The sequence below is a fragment of the Capsicum annuum genome, chromosome 1 (assembly GCF_002878395.1).
Source record: "Capsicum annuum cultivar UCD-10X-F1 chromosome 1, UCD10Xv1.1, whole genome shotgun sequence".
NCBI lineage: Eukaryota > Viridiplantae > Streptophyta > Magnoliopsida > Solanales > Solanaceae > Capsicum > Capsicum annuum.
The window spans coordinates 70,371,344-70,386,870 of NC_061111.1; the positions used below are offsets into that span (position 1 = coordinate 70,371,344).

General features: G+C 34.4%; 1 protein-coding gene across 1 annotated transcript; it reads left to right on the forward strand.

The window, feature by feature from the left end:
- Window positions 1-8,815: 8,815 nt before the first annotated feature.
- Window positions 8,816-9,569, forward strand: LOC107855113. The gene is made up of 2 exons (XM_016700103.2): window positions 8,816-9,058; window positions 9,131-9,569. Exons 1-2 carry the CDS (start codon window positions 8,945-8,947, stop codon window positions 9,419-9,421), a joined length of 405 nt encoding a protein of 134 aa, XP_016555589.2. The 5' UTR covers window positions 8,816-8,944; the 3' UTR covers window positions 9,422-9,569.
- The last annotated feature ends 5,958 nt before the right edge of the window (window positions 9,570-15,527 follow it).

Here is a 15,527-nt window from a genome sequence, read left to right on the forward strand (position 1 = left end):
AACAATAATACTCCCTCCGTTTCATAATAAATGAATTATTGAATTTTGGCACACAAATTAAGAAAAAAATCAAAGACATAAATTTAACATAGTTTTCCATTTTTACCCATTTTCAAAGTACAAAATCATATTTATGTCATTCTTTTTCAGTTGATGGGCCCCTTGATTGTCAAATCTTCAAGGGTAAATTTGAAAAAAAATTTAACGATTCACTTATTTTGGAACACCAAAAATACCCTAACAATTCATTTATTATGAAATGGAGGGAGTATATACACACCCACTACACACATATACAAACACTACACAGATTCTCTCTCTCCAAAATAAAAAACCATCGGCTCTCTCCCTCTCTCACTTTTTCTCTCTACTCTCATCTCTTTCACGCTTTTTTCCTTGACTGCCAACGCCATCAGATCTGCTCCAGCCGCTGCCACCCCTATTCTCCTTCTCTCCAGCAAGCGAAACCTGCTGCTCCGGCGACCACCACAGCCACACGTCGCCCCTTCCTCCCCACTTTTTCCTCCTCTTCTTGCTGCTCACATTGTCCTCTCTCCTCTATTTTCTGCTGTAGCGTCGAGAAAGAGTCAAGTTTGACTAGATTTGGTGTGATTTCAGCGTTGCTCTGACAAAAGTCGTTGAAGCAACGCTATTTTGGTCATTAATTTATTTTGTAGTATATATTAAATGTCGTTGGTTGATTGTTAGCATCGCAGACTAGTCGGAATTGTACATTCTCCGACGAACTCCATTTTTTGTGGCGTTCCGCTATTTTTAGACTACATTTTATTGATATATTTGAATATTGGGGTTTATTCTTACTGTTGTTGCTATATTTGCTCCATTTTTAAATTATTTTTGCCACTAGTTGACTGTTGTTTTGAATCAGACATTGATTTTGGATTGTTTTGTCATTTACACATTTTTACTTGACTGATAAAGAATAAGATACTACACAATACTAGAGGTGTGCATCGGTCGGTTCAGTTTGTCTTTATGTGTTATTGGTTCGGTTTATCGATTTTTAAATATGTAAAACCAATAACCAACCAATAAGATATTTTCTTATCGGTTTCGGTTTATCGGTTTTTTATCCTTAACGGTTCGGTTTTCGGTTTAACCAATAAGAAAATACTTATAAAATAGAAATAGTAACAACTAACATAAAAAAATAAAATCTTAATTACCGTCAAAATCTACGCAATGCATTTTAGTTTATAAGAATTTTCAAACTTGAACTGAATGTTAGTTAAGAAAAAAATTGAATCCTAATTGTTGGAAGCTATAAATACTTCAAGCTTTTTATTACGATAATAGCCGAACTTTATATTATGTCTTTGTTGCCCAGAATAGGTTAATACTTTGTGAATCACTGAATTATGAATTAGTAGTACATATAATCTATATACATACACACACACACACGCACACACACACACACATATATATATAGAGAGAGAAATAGATAGATAGAGAGAGAGAGAGATATTTAAATATATAACATAAATAGGGATAAAACAATAACTTAGTGTATTCTTATTGGTTATCGATTTAACTGATAACCCAATAAGCTAAAACCGACACCTAACCATTTACCCAATAAAATTTCTTATAAAACCAATAAAAATCGTTAAGCCGATAACCCAATACCAATAACCCAATAACATTTTTATCGATTCGGTTTATCGTTCGGTTTAATTTTTGCACAGCCCTACACAATATTGGCCAATGAAATTATCTCCAGACGGATATTTGAGGCCACCCAATATAAAAGACGAATCTTTATTTTGTAAATTATTTATTTTTTATAAAAAATAGATATTTGACCAATAATATTATTTTTTCTTGATTTTTTGAGGCCATCTCATTTCAAAGACGAATTTTACTTTCTTAAAATATTATTTTACATTATGGCCAATGAAGTAACCCTTGTCAGTTTTCAAGGCCTTCCCAAATAAAAGATGGACATTATAAATACGTAACAAAAAATAAATATTTTTGGACGATGACGAAATTTTTATAATATTTTAAAAATTTATCTGAGCTCACTAACTAACAAAAAATATATTTTTAGATATGTATATGCAAACATGTTTTTTCATTTTATTTTGATTAGTATTTATTTATTACTGACATTTTTATTATAAGTATTTATATAGGTTATTGAAAATACTTGTCGGGATGGCATTTAAAGAAGACTTTAAATTGAGTGTTTATACTTTTATATTCTTTCACTTGTATAAATGTTAATCATAGTGAAAACTTTAATTTTTAGGATGTTGGACGAGATATTCTTTTATTTAATCTTCACTACGCATTTAGGCAAACTTAGATCGTTAATATTTATATAAAAATATTAGATTGACTTAATTTATTTAATCAAATAATTTATACTTCTTACATTAAAAAATATTACGTAGGCTTTTTCTTTGGAACGATTTTTCTTTATATAATCTTATCTTTTCTTAAAATTCATATACTAATATACTTTTGTTTATATTTTTACGATAAAACATATATATTATTTTAATATCCTTACATAAAAGAATTAAGTTAATCAAGTAATTCACATATTATGTAGTCTTTTCTACTCAAATAAATTTTACTTTTCTTTGTAATTTTAATCAAATAAAAAATATTACTTATAAATATTTTTTCTTTTCATGGCACATCAAAATACATTTTTTTCACACATCATAAAATACTCCCTCTATTTAAAAAAGAATGACCTACTTTTTTTTAGTTCGTTTAAAAAAATGACCCCTTTTCTTTTTGGGAATATTTTAATTTTAATTTTTCACATGACATGTTTAGGACCACAAGATTAAAGAGCATTGTGGTACATTTGACACAACTTTAATTTAAGTCCACAAGATTCAAAGGTCTTCTTTATTTTCTTGAACTTTGTGTCAAGTCAAAGTAGGTCATTCTTTTTAAAACGAAGGGAGTACTTTTCTTTTCACATTTATTTATACATTCTTATACATGTCCTTTACATATTTTATAACAATTTATTCTATTCATATATTTAATATACATATACCTTTACATAGTTTTAAAACATTTATATTTTTTTAAAAAAATTATTTTATATTTAATACATACATTTTTATATTATTTTAAATATACCTCCTCTCTTTTGATAAATTTACTCTAGTCGGTTATCACATTTGTGGATCCTGAAGGGTATCTAACCCCTTCCCTAGATAATTTGAACCCTTACCTAGAATCTCAATTGGTTTTCGCAGACTGAAACATAAAATCGCACATGTTAATAATTCAATACGTTTTCTTATTTTTCTTAAAAATTAGGTGGCGACTCTGTAATAAAATTAATTTATTTTTGAGTCCATAAGTCGTACTTGTTTAACCTTGGCGAAAACAGGACATGACAGAATGACGACTCTGCTGGGGATTAACAGCGGGTTCTAACCATGATAGACTCAATTTTTTAATTGAGGGAGGTATTTTTACACACACACACACACACACACACACACACACACACACACACACACATATATATATATATATATATATATATATATATATATATTAATTCTTTGATTCTCTATCTGTTTAACATTGCAAATTGTGTAGACTTTTTCATAAAATCTTTACATTATTCGCGCAAATTAAATTTGTTGCCTTATCATTTTTTTTATTTATTATTTGTTTAAATACATTGTATTTGTATATTGTAAAACCATTACACATTATTCTTTACTTCATTTGATCATAAATCACAATTTCATTGAGTCTTTGGCCATACACTTCACACATTGTGGTTCACGCGGGGATATATTACACCCCCCAAATATTTTCTGAATTTCATTATCTTAGTATTAGTGCATTTAGGTTAGTGTGCCTTTTCGCAGTTATTCAATCTTATTTTAATTCATTTAGAAAAATTTCTATTCTTGAAATAAATCATGCTCTCTACAAACCCATAAAAAGTTTGAACACGTTTTGACCTGATTCTTGTCCCGACAAGATACGTAGGCAGCTCTGCATTAGAGTTCGGTCTCTTCACTGTTTTAGAATAATTTCTCCGGTATTCAAAATTGGGAAAAATTTTCTGAAACAGTTTAAAAACGCTCTCCAAAAATCTTCAAGAGCGCGAATCAATAATTCCTTAAATCCAAATCTTAATTACATTAGTGCCCAGCCGGCTACCTTCAGAGACTCACCCAATTTTGGTGCGAGAACATCTAACTTCTTCTTTAAAATATCATAAACTATTAAATTTATGGCGTATCGATCCTCATTTTTAAAAGCAAGGGTTAAATATTTTCTAGTTATAATAATAACTGCCGACTACGGTGAAATAATGTCATAATTTCTTCAGTGTCTGCCTTTTTCAATCTTGCCAGCATACTGAAGTTGTGTTAAAGCTCTCCCGATGCATGACATCTATTCTCTTGATAATTTGATCAGAACAATTTTGATGTTAAAAACAAATTTTTCCTGATCTTCTTTCATATTATTTTCGAGAATGACCACCATTTTTTTTACAATCATACATTGCACATACAGATTCATAAATTTTCCTGAACTATGCTGACCTGATTCTTGTGTTCACAAGATATGTAGGTAATTCTCATTTGGGTTCGGTCCTATTTTTTTAAATAAAATAAAATTTTGACTTGGTTGTTACCAATACAGTTAGAAGTGCGCATAAGAAAGAACAAATTGGTATGATGAAAAGAACCAACTTCATGGTAAACCATAGATTCTTTTGGTACCTTTTATCACACCTGAGTAACACTTGACAAGTCCTCTTGCATAAATCTAAGACAAGAACGAAATCAACCTCACCGTTTCATGTGCATTGCGTGGTGAGCTTTAGTTTAATTCATTGCATTGCATTGTTGATCTAGAACTTGGCCTAAATGTTTGTTGAGGCAAAATTCTGAGATATACTTGGTTTAGGAATGGATCGTAGGCCTTCTTTGATCCGATTGAGCCTTTTACAACCCACCAAATGACATTAATCCCTAGCATTTTCTTTTCTGTGCCTAAAACCTTTTTTTGGTCAACCACATCTGCGCCTATACCTTTCTGAGTGCTTACATACACTATCCTCTCTTGTCCCTACCTCCTTGAGCTTACTAAATACGTGCAAATTGTGAATGAAGATTCAAGATCAAAGACGCGAAATGCAAAGAATATATTGTCCTAGATGACAAAAATAAAAAAATGACTTCAAAAGGAGCAAAATCTCCACAAAAAAGAAAAAAAAATAAAACAAAAAATATATAGTTTATTGAAAAAGGGAGGAAAAACTCCAACACAAGATTCAAATGAAGTCGAAGCATATACAAAAACAAAGAACAACGAAGCACAACAATGAAGATCACGCGTCAAAGTGCAAAAATGTTGAAAGCATATATACAGTGCAACACCCATTGAAGAATTAGTCATTTTCATCCCAAATATCATGTTACCCATTCCCCAAGCCTACATTACAAGCCAACAACAAGTCTTACAAGATCCTACTCTAAGGGACCGTTTGGCCATGGATATTTTTTCTTTTTTTTCCGAAATTTTTTTTCAGAGTTGGAAATTATGGTGTTTGGCCATGAAACTTTGAAAAATAATTTCGGAATAAAATTTTAAAAATGGAAAACAACTTTTTGTTATTTTTTCCTTTTTTTACTTTCAATTTCAACTTTCATTATTATTACATATAACCCCAATCTTTAAATTTTTACACAAACCCCTCTTATTAAAATAAAGTAAGGGGTTGGGGTGGGGAGGGATGGTTAGCTGTGTGGGGTGGGGTGGGGGTTACATTTAAAACATGAAAAGTAAAGTTGATGGGATATGAGCAAGTGTAGTTTGTAATAATTTATTACAAAGTACAAACACTATTTGTAAAACGTAATGAATTATTACAAACTACATGACTTTACATAAAGATAGATGTGACAACACACTGCTTTGTTTTTTTTGTTTTTTTTTGTGGAAAACGTAATAAATTATTACGTTTTACAAATAGTGTTCCTTCAATTGACCTTTAAGAAAAATATATAAAACGTAATAATTTATTACGTTTAGCCTATTTTAGTAACTTATTAAATGGGTGGCTGTAAGATCCCACAAAATTCTTAGCTTAATTCAATCCTTTAACCTTGTTAAGGGTTCCCAGACTTAGAAAATTCTAGCTAAGTATTTAGACTTAGTGTTATTTTAGCCTTTAAAAGTTGGCAATCTTATTTCGTGACTTTTACGTCCATTAAATATTGATATTTGAGTTAATTCATGATCAGGAATGTCAATAGGTGTGCCTGGGCAAGTTTTGAATTTTTTAGACTTCGTTTGAAGAACCTTTGAAATCCTAAACCAGTGAATCAACGCGATCTTGACGCGTTGCATCGACTATCGCATTGATAAATGTTTTCTCCAGCTCCCAGTATCAAATTCCAGTGAACCGACGCGGACTAGAAGAGGCACGTTGGCTATCACATCGATGCCAACGACGCGACGTGTCATCCTGCGCATCAATGGTTCAATTTACAGTCATTAAAAGGCCGCATCCTCAGAGTTAATTAAGTTTTTTCCCACGCCCTTCAGCCCTCATAACATGAAATTTAGCCCTCTTTTAACAAGTTATATTCATTCTTTCACAAATTGCTCAAGAATAAAAACTCTAGGTGAATTAAATTCAAATTCAAGGCTCAAGATTCCACCGTTAATTTTTCACAATTCACCAACTAAGGTATGTGAAGTGTTCATTCAAGGGTTCTTTCAACCCTTAGAGTCTAAGAAACTCTTTTAAAGCTCATGTAAAGTGATTTTATGATTTTCCATGATTTGAATTAAATTGTATTCATGATTATTACTTAATTGGATTTCTATTTCATGATTTATTACAAGATTCATGTAGAGTTAATTGATATGTGTGCTTTATCATGTGAGTTCAAGTTGAAACTCTTGGAATTGTGTAATTGGAATTGAATCATGATGCCTACATGTTGTTTTAGTATTATGTGCATATATTATGTCCCACGAGTGTTTGATGAATTGTCCATGTGAGTTGAATAGTGAAATTATATCATGTTAGCATGTATGCAAGTGTTTGCTTGAATGCCCAAATGAATGAATGATGATTAAGTAGTTAGTTACCATGTCTTTTAAGTTTATGCTATCGAGTCCCGGGGGTATTTAATATCCGATAATTTAGCTACTTGTCTAGAGCCATGGTTAGTCACAGAGTAGAATCAGTCATGTCTCGATCAGTAGAATTTAGTCAGTTACAGAACTTAAGAAAACTCAGTGAACTCAGAATTAGTCCAACTCAGTTCAATAAAATCAGTTCAGTTCAGTTATACAGTACGATCAATAACAGTTCAATCTAGCCTATTACAGTTTAGGATTCAGTCCAGTGTCTATTCAGTTGGGAGTAAGATTCAGCACTGAGTGAACCCGAGGATGAGGACTCACCTGCTAGTAGAGGGTGAAATCCTTAGAAGCAGTCCTTGCATTCCAGAACTACGTAGCCAGCGCAGGTTGAGACATCAACCTGCCAGTTGAGGGTTGATGAGGTGATTTACCTGCTAGTTGAGGGTTGATGAGGTGATTTACCTGCCAGTTGAGGGTACCACCATTCTCGTTCAGAGCACCTTCCAGATGAGGGTGACTCAATAATTGTCCTTACCCGTGGCACAGTATTGACACCCTTCCAACTGGGGTTACAGGTTGGACCCCAAATCAGTTAGAGAAGGGGTATGTCGGTTAGATGATTACCTCCCACAGTCTCAGTTTCAGTCTTAGTCTCAGAATAGAAGTTAGTTCAGTTCTACAGATTCAGGACTATCAGGTATAGTCACTCAATTTAGTACGAAACTCATTATAGTTCCACAGAATCAGGGCTTTCAGATACAGTCATTTAGTTATCAGTAATACAGTATCAGTAAACTTAGACATCAGTTAATCAGTATTCAGATTCAGTATTCAATACTATCACGATCTCTGTTATAGCATACGTATTCACGCATGTACTCTCATTCATTCATACTCATGTTATTCAGTTGGTATTGCTCATGCATATAAACTCATGCATTTCAGCCTACCTCACTAAGCATACTAGTACATTCAAAGTACTGGCGCATATCTTTCTTTTGCGCTATGATGTCTTATATCATAGGTTCAAACGCACGGGCTTCCAAGCACCCTTAGCAGTTTAAATTCTCAGCATTCAGAGTTAGTGGTGAGTCCTCATAGTTCGAGGACGTGATTATTTATTTCAATATTTCAGTTCATTTTTAGTAGTTGGAGTTAGTTGAGGACCTGTCCTATCAACTCCACAGTTCAGACAGTTTAGAGGCTTTTCAGACTAGAGTATTTTCAGACAGTTGTTCAGTTTTCAGTATTAATGTTTCAGTTTTGGTATCACTATACCATATTCAGTTTTATTTCAGTATTGAACCTTATGGCATGTTTTCCGCCTAATTTTTGCACATTACAATATTATTATTCAGTTATTACAGCAGGTAGCAGTCATGGGTTAACTTGTGGTCCTTCAAGATTATGAGCACCGTGTAGCGTTCAGGGTACAGATTCGGGGCGTTACAGTAGCCTATTTTGGTCATTTTTTTTATTTTGTGGCTTATTTTGGTTTCGAGTTTTTGCTTAGATAATATAAATGACCAAATTGTCAAATTTTCAGCATTTGGTGATGGCTGTCACTTGTCCATATCAAGCGCTTTGCCACTTTCTATTGTTATTGTGATTTTACTATTATTGTTGATAAAGTTTAGTGACTATACTTAAAATTAACCCAAGCAGATTGGCTGGAGCTGCTCTTGTAGGTCCATCCACGAACTATTGGTGGACATGTTATCCTACTAAACTATCAAAAGAAGCTTTAGAAATAATAGTTCCACAAGACAAGAGGACATTTCAAATTGCACACTATGCCCCCTGGCTATTTAATTGGTGGATGAATCAAAAGTGGTTCCATTCTTGGAGTGTTGTGGAAGGAAATATGGCCATTTTTAGCAAAACTGATTTGGAAATAGTGAAACAGTTATCCGGAGCCCCTAGTCTTGGTCAGGTAAATAGTTTGTTCAATCTGTACATTTAACACTCCTAATTATAATTACGAAATTTTTTGGATCATTTCTAGGAAACGGTAACACAACAGGGGAAGTTTGAATCGTTCTACCGGGACCTGATAGTAGGTTTTGGGAAATGGGAATTTGATCCAACGCAAGTTTCTAATCCTTGTCCAGAGAATAAGGGAAATGTCCATATATGGCAAGGTTATGAGGACAAAATTATACCAAGAAAACTCAATCAGTACATAGTAGAGAAGCTTGGTTGGATTAAATATCATAAAGTTCCTGATGCTGGACATTTCTTTATTTACAATGCTACTCTATATGAAACCATCTTGAGGGAACTAGTGAATGGATGATTAGTAGAAAACTTTATGATGACATAAATTGCAATATTCTCTAGCTTTTGTGATAAAGAAGAATAAAATAAAAACTAGTCCAACATTATCCATGTACTATTTTCTGGATTAAAAAGCGAGTACCACATTTCTTGATTTTCGTTTTGTCCCTCCCTCCCATTTATTTCTTTATGATGTATACTGAAGCTCTTTTTTAATTATTTCACTATGACATATCCTTAATAGCAGGTTGATTACATGTACCACCGAAATGGAAATCGAGTGTTTTCTAGTTCAAAAAATACCGTATCTCTTCTGAATCATTATTTGTCAGGTGTATTTGGCGCAAGTTCCATGGCTTGGACAAGGAATTTATTCATTTTCAGAATGCATTTGAATAATCACATTTAGGCATAAATGAACTAGATTACCCTTTTAACCTTTTGGTTTCATGGCAAATTATGGATGCCTTTGTTGAGATTGATTAGGCAGTTAGCAAGTTAAATTAGTCCAGCTAAGCTTAAAGTTAGTTAGAGTGGTAGTTTTGTAAATAGTCGATTGAAGTAGATATTTTTCCTTAGTCGATTGTTAGTGTATATCTATATATACATTGTAACAAGATGAGTTGATTGACAGTTTTCATTCTCCAAAACAATTTTCATTGGTTATTCTCTCATAATAAGAAAACTTCACCCTCTCCACGTGAGCTTCCATGGAGATTTAAGCTCAATCTCGTAGCTTCAATTCATTGTTTTGACATGGTATCAGAGCCATAAAGGTTCTTCTTCATTGGTTTTCCTCAAAATTTCCTTTCCTTTTCTGGTTTGCTTTTGCCCTTTTCAACCCTTTTTTGAGAAATTACACAACGATGGCGGATACTATACCAGATTCTACAAATTTCACCGTTACATCGAAAACTTCGTATTCAAACAACGCATTGTACATTCATCCCTTAGAAATGCAGGATCTTCAATAATCCCAACTCAATTCGATGGATCGGGTTATAAATCATGGAAAAAAAGCTGTATTACGTGCACATTCTGTGAAAAGAAAAACTGGGTTCATCAATGGAAAAGTTCAACGACCCGCTGCTGATTCACCAAAATTTGCACAATGGGAGCGATGCGATGATATGGTAACCTCTTGGCTTTTGAAATCTCTTTCTAAGAATCTCAGTGATAGCCTACAATTTGTGAATAATGCTAAGGAGCTTTGGGATGAATTGGAAGCTCGGTACGATCAAACTAATGGAGCTAAATTGTACTAACTTCAACAAGAAATTAACGTTCTCACCCTAGGAAACTTAGTTATTACAGGGTACTACACAAATGGTAGGCGTTTATGGGAGGAACTGAGTGCTTTAGATACGAACACGCAGTGTACATGTGTGTGTGTTTGTGGTAGAAAGATTAAGATGCATAAGGAAGAACACGTTTGACATCTAATTCAATTTATAATGGGTTTAAATGAAGTTTACATCATAGTTAGGGGGAGTATTTTGATGATAAATCCTCTACCTACAATGGCTCAAGCCTTTTCCATCCTCATATAAGAGCAAAAACAGAGAGAAGTAAGACCTACTAGTCGACTTTACTTGGAATCGACTTTCTTGTCTGTTGGTGCCTACTCTACTAGAGCTGGAGGGTCAGGGTATAGAGACACTGGTGCAAATTCAGGAAACGTGGACTTTAGGACAAATTATGCCCCTTCTCGCTCACCTTATAGGAATAGGGGAAAAACACCTATATGAACTCTAACTCTCCTCCTGCAAATTAGCTCACCAATAGAGCAATCTTATTTTGCAACTACTGTAAAAAGACAAGACATACTGAAGCAAAATGCTGTAAGCTGCATGGTTCCCTTTTGACTTCAAGTTCACCAAAGAAATAAATGCAGGATCAACAAAAATAAATATGATGGCAAGCACTGATAATATGCCTACTAAGGATGCTACAGGATCAACAAGCATAACAATCAATGTCAATATATCTTGACTACAGAACAGTATAATAAGCTCTTGGCTTTGTTGGGAAATGTTCAGGTCAAAGGACCCGTTGATCATAAGGATCCTAGCAAATCAATCAATAACCATTTGGTGGCCATGTTGCTGTGAAACTCGTAGGTATTTTTGCTTGTCATTCTTATATTACTAAAGTTAGTGCTTTGACTTATAATTATGCCACCTTATCAGCTGACTCATGGATCATAGAGTCTGGAGCCACGAATCATATGACCTACCTTAAAAACTTATTAGTTAGAATTCGACCCTTAGCATATCCTTTCTTAGTCACTTTACTAAATGGCTACAAAGTCAGAGTCACAGAAATTGGTGATGCACAGCTTAGTCCATCAATGATATTGCAAAATGTGTTGTTCATACCTAGTTTTAAATTTAATTTGATTTTTGTCAATTGCTTGGCTTCCCATCTCAAGGGTTCTATTATATTTAATAATTCTTCCTGCCTTATGAAGGGCCCTTCAGTGAAGAGCCCTCTGGAAATTGGTAGAGCAAAGAGTGGCCTGTATTACCTATGTGCAAGCTGTCACAATTGTTCTCCCTCATATTATTCTTGAGCTATTTCTCAATCACCTACTATAGTTTTTCTTATTTCAGCATTATCTCAATGTTCATCTATATTGCCTTCACCTCCTTTATCTGCCAAAAATAAGTAAGCTATAGTTCCATCTTTTATCTCATTTGTAAGATCCAAAACACCAAGAAATGCAATTGCTAAATGCAATTAGACTTTTGTAATGCTTCAAATTAAATACACACTTTATGTTCTAATGTCTCTCATGCTTTATTTATGTCTCATGGAAACTGTGTAGATTACTTATGGCATACTAGACTAGGCGATGTACCCTTCAGTAAAATGAAAGGGATAAGTACCATACCTGTTACCTTTACCCCCAAACAACCTTTCACCTACACCATATGTCCCTTAGCAAGGCATACCAGACTTTCTTTTCCTAAGCATTCACAAAACCAATCCAAAAACTTATTTGATCTCATACTTGTTGACCTCTGGAGGACTTACCACACACCAACTTGAACGAATAAAAGATATTTCCTAGCTATAGTCGATGACTTTAGCAGATCAACTTGGACACAACTCTTAAGCTGCAAAAGCAATGTGTTACAAACATTAAATCATTTGTTTCCCAGATAGAGAATTAGTTTGGCACCATAATTAAGTATATTAGAACTGACAATGGACTGGAGTTCACAAACAAAGAAACATCCTCTTTCCTGCAAAATAAAGGCATCATACATCAAAAGACTTATCCCTACACACCATAATAAAATGGTGTGGTCGAGGGAAAATACAAACATCTTCTCAAATTGCTAGGGCCTTCCTATATAATTCCAATGTCCTTTTAAAATATTGGGGAAAATGTATCCTAACTGCTACATATTTGATAAACAGACTCCCCAACACTATACTAAAAAACAAAACACCTTTTGAAGTCCTGTACAGTCAGAAACCTGCTTACTCACACCTTAGATCATTTAGTTGTCTTTGTTACCCTGCTACACTCAAATCTCATAGGGAAATATTTGAACCAATAGCTACACCACATATGTTTGTTGGATACCCTTTCAATACCAATGTAACACCCTGATTTGCTGAATCGAAATGCTACATGATACTCATGACCCCGAGGGACCACAAGCTAACCCATGACTGATATCTGTACCTGTATACTACAAATCATGATGTAATAATATGGAATACATGAAACTGTAAGGCCATAAGGTTCAACTAAATACAATCATGTGGGCGAAAATACCCAAAACAACTAAATCTGGACGTAAATCTAAAAGTCTCTAAATTGTTTGAATACGGAGTTGAAGGAACATGTCTCCAACTAACTCCGTAAAACTGAACTGAAGAATAAATAAATGAATCAGATCATATTGTCCTCGAATCAATGAGGACTCACTGTGTCTCTGCGACTGGAACGCTACTGCTACTGCTGGGCTGGAGCTCGTGTCTCGGAACCTATGGTGTAACATGAAAAGAAAGCACCATAGTGCAAATGCGTCAGTAATACTGGAGTACTGAGTATACAAGGAAGGTAGGCTGAACATAAAGGGTTTCATGCATGAACAACACTGACCGACTAATATGAACGTGGGAGTGCAAACACACATATATAGAAACTGGGACCATGAATACGTGATAGCATGGCTTGTAAGCTAATACATGGTTTACTGATAACTGTCCTGACTGATATTGAAACTGATAACATGGATGACTGTATCTGTCAGTCCTGTATTTACTGAAATCTGAAGAACTATCTGAGTTCTTTTACTAAGACTAATACTGAAACTGTGGGAAGTAGTGTTTAACCGACATGCCCCATGTATGCTGTTATGGCTAAGCTGGGGTCCAATCTTTGCCTCGACTGGAGGGGTGTCAATACCGCGCCACTGGTAAGGACAGCTATAAGTGACCCTTATCTGGCGGGTACTCAATGAGAACGGTGGGAACCCTAAACTGACAGGTTAAGCCACCTCATCAACCCTGAGCTGACGGGTTAAGATGTCTCAACCTACGCTGGCTACGTAGCTCTGGAACACAAGGATTTCTACTAAGAATCATACCCTGAATTGGCGGGTGAGTTCCCATCCTTGGGTTCACTCGGTGCTAACCTCTACTCCCATCTGGAGGGACTGGACATGAATAACTGACTGTGCATGACTTGATCTTACTGAATTTCGTTGACTGGCAGAATATTACTGATATCTAACAACTGACTAAGATCATGAGGTTTTCCTGAGTCACATGACTGACTGAAGTCTATGGAATCATAACTTGAGTTCGGATATCGTGAAACATGACATGGATCTAGGCACGCAGCTATAGTTTTCGGGTAAAAGTACCCCCAGGACTCGATGGAAAAAAACTGACACACATGACTAACTTGATCATAAGAGTAGAGTCCATAATTTATAATATCATAAGTAGGGATCTTATACTAATCATGGTTATCAACAATGTATTGCATGGAAAGGATTTCATATCACATGGAAGTACTTGCACAATCTTAATATCATGTTCGTTGCATAATCATATTGTCAACACATACTAATAGCATGGAAGTTCATGTGGGTTGCATGGTTATCATACATCTTGTTCATAAGTAGGATTTGCAAGTAAACATAGCATAATCTCATAAGAATAGTTCATGAGTATTCCAACAAGATTTACAAGGCACATTAACAAGATAGAAGTCATTGGAACGTAAGGGCATATCATGAATCCTTCACTTAGTCACAATTCCATATTGCATGCTTTCTAGTTCTTTAGGAATTTTATCAAACACCTTACATGCACATCTTAAGCATAGGTGAATTCATCAAATTATACATCATGAACAAGCAAATTTACATGTTTCCAACTCATATGATATCATGAATTCACAAAAAAACATATAAAGATTCCATCTTGGAAATCACCCAATATCAACAACATGATCATCAACACCCAACAATATAGAAATCATACTTTATAATGAAAAAAAGGAAAACAATCAAGCATCAACATGGGTATGATCATATCACCACAATCAACCAAACTTTTGTATTTTAAAGATTGATTCTTGAACTCTATGAACGAATTGAATCCATAGATGGACACTACGCATACCTTAGAAGGAACATTCTTAATGATTGACGGAGGAATTCCCTTGAAATCGGATCTTCAAGCTTAATTATGCAACCCTAGTTGTTTTTCTCCTTTAGTTCTCTTGGATGATGAGCTTTGAGATGAAAATAGGGTTGCAGTATGTTTAGAAGATATATATTTCATAGGGTTAAGTTTAGGGACGTGTAAGGAGTATTTAAAGACTTAATTACCTTTAAAATAACTCAAAACGGAGTGTTTTTGACACCTAGAATTGACTTAGGTGGCGCCCAAGTGATCTACTATGCTTGGGTTGGGCGGCGCCTAACCAATCGCCTATGCTTCGGTTAGGCGGAGCCTAACCAATCGCCTATGCTTACTGTCTCTTACGAAAATGGGCATAACTTTTTGCTTGGGTATTGGATTAAGGCAAAATTTGTAACGTTGGAAAGCTAATTTGATTCTCTACAATTTGATGGTCTAAATCAGCCAAAATA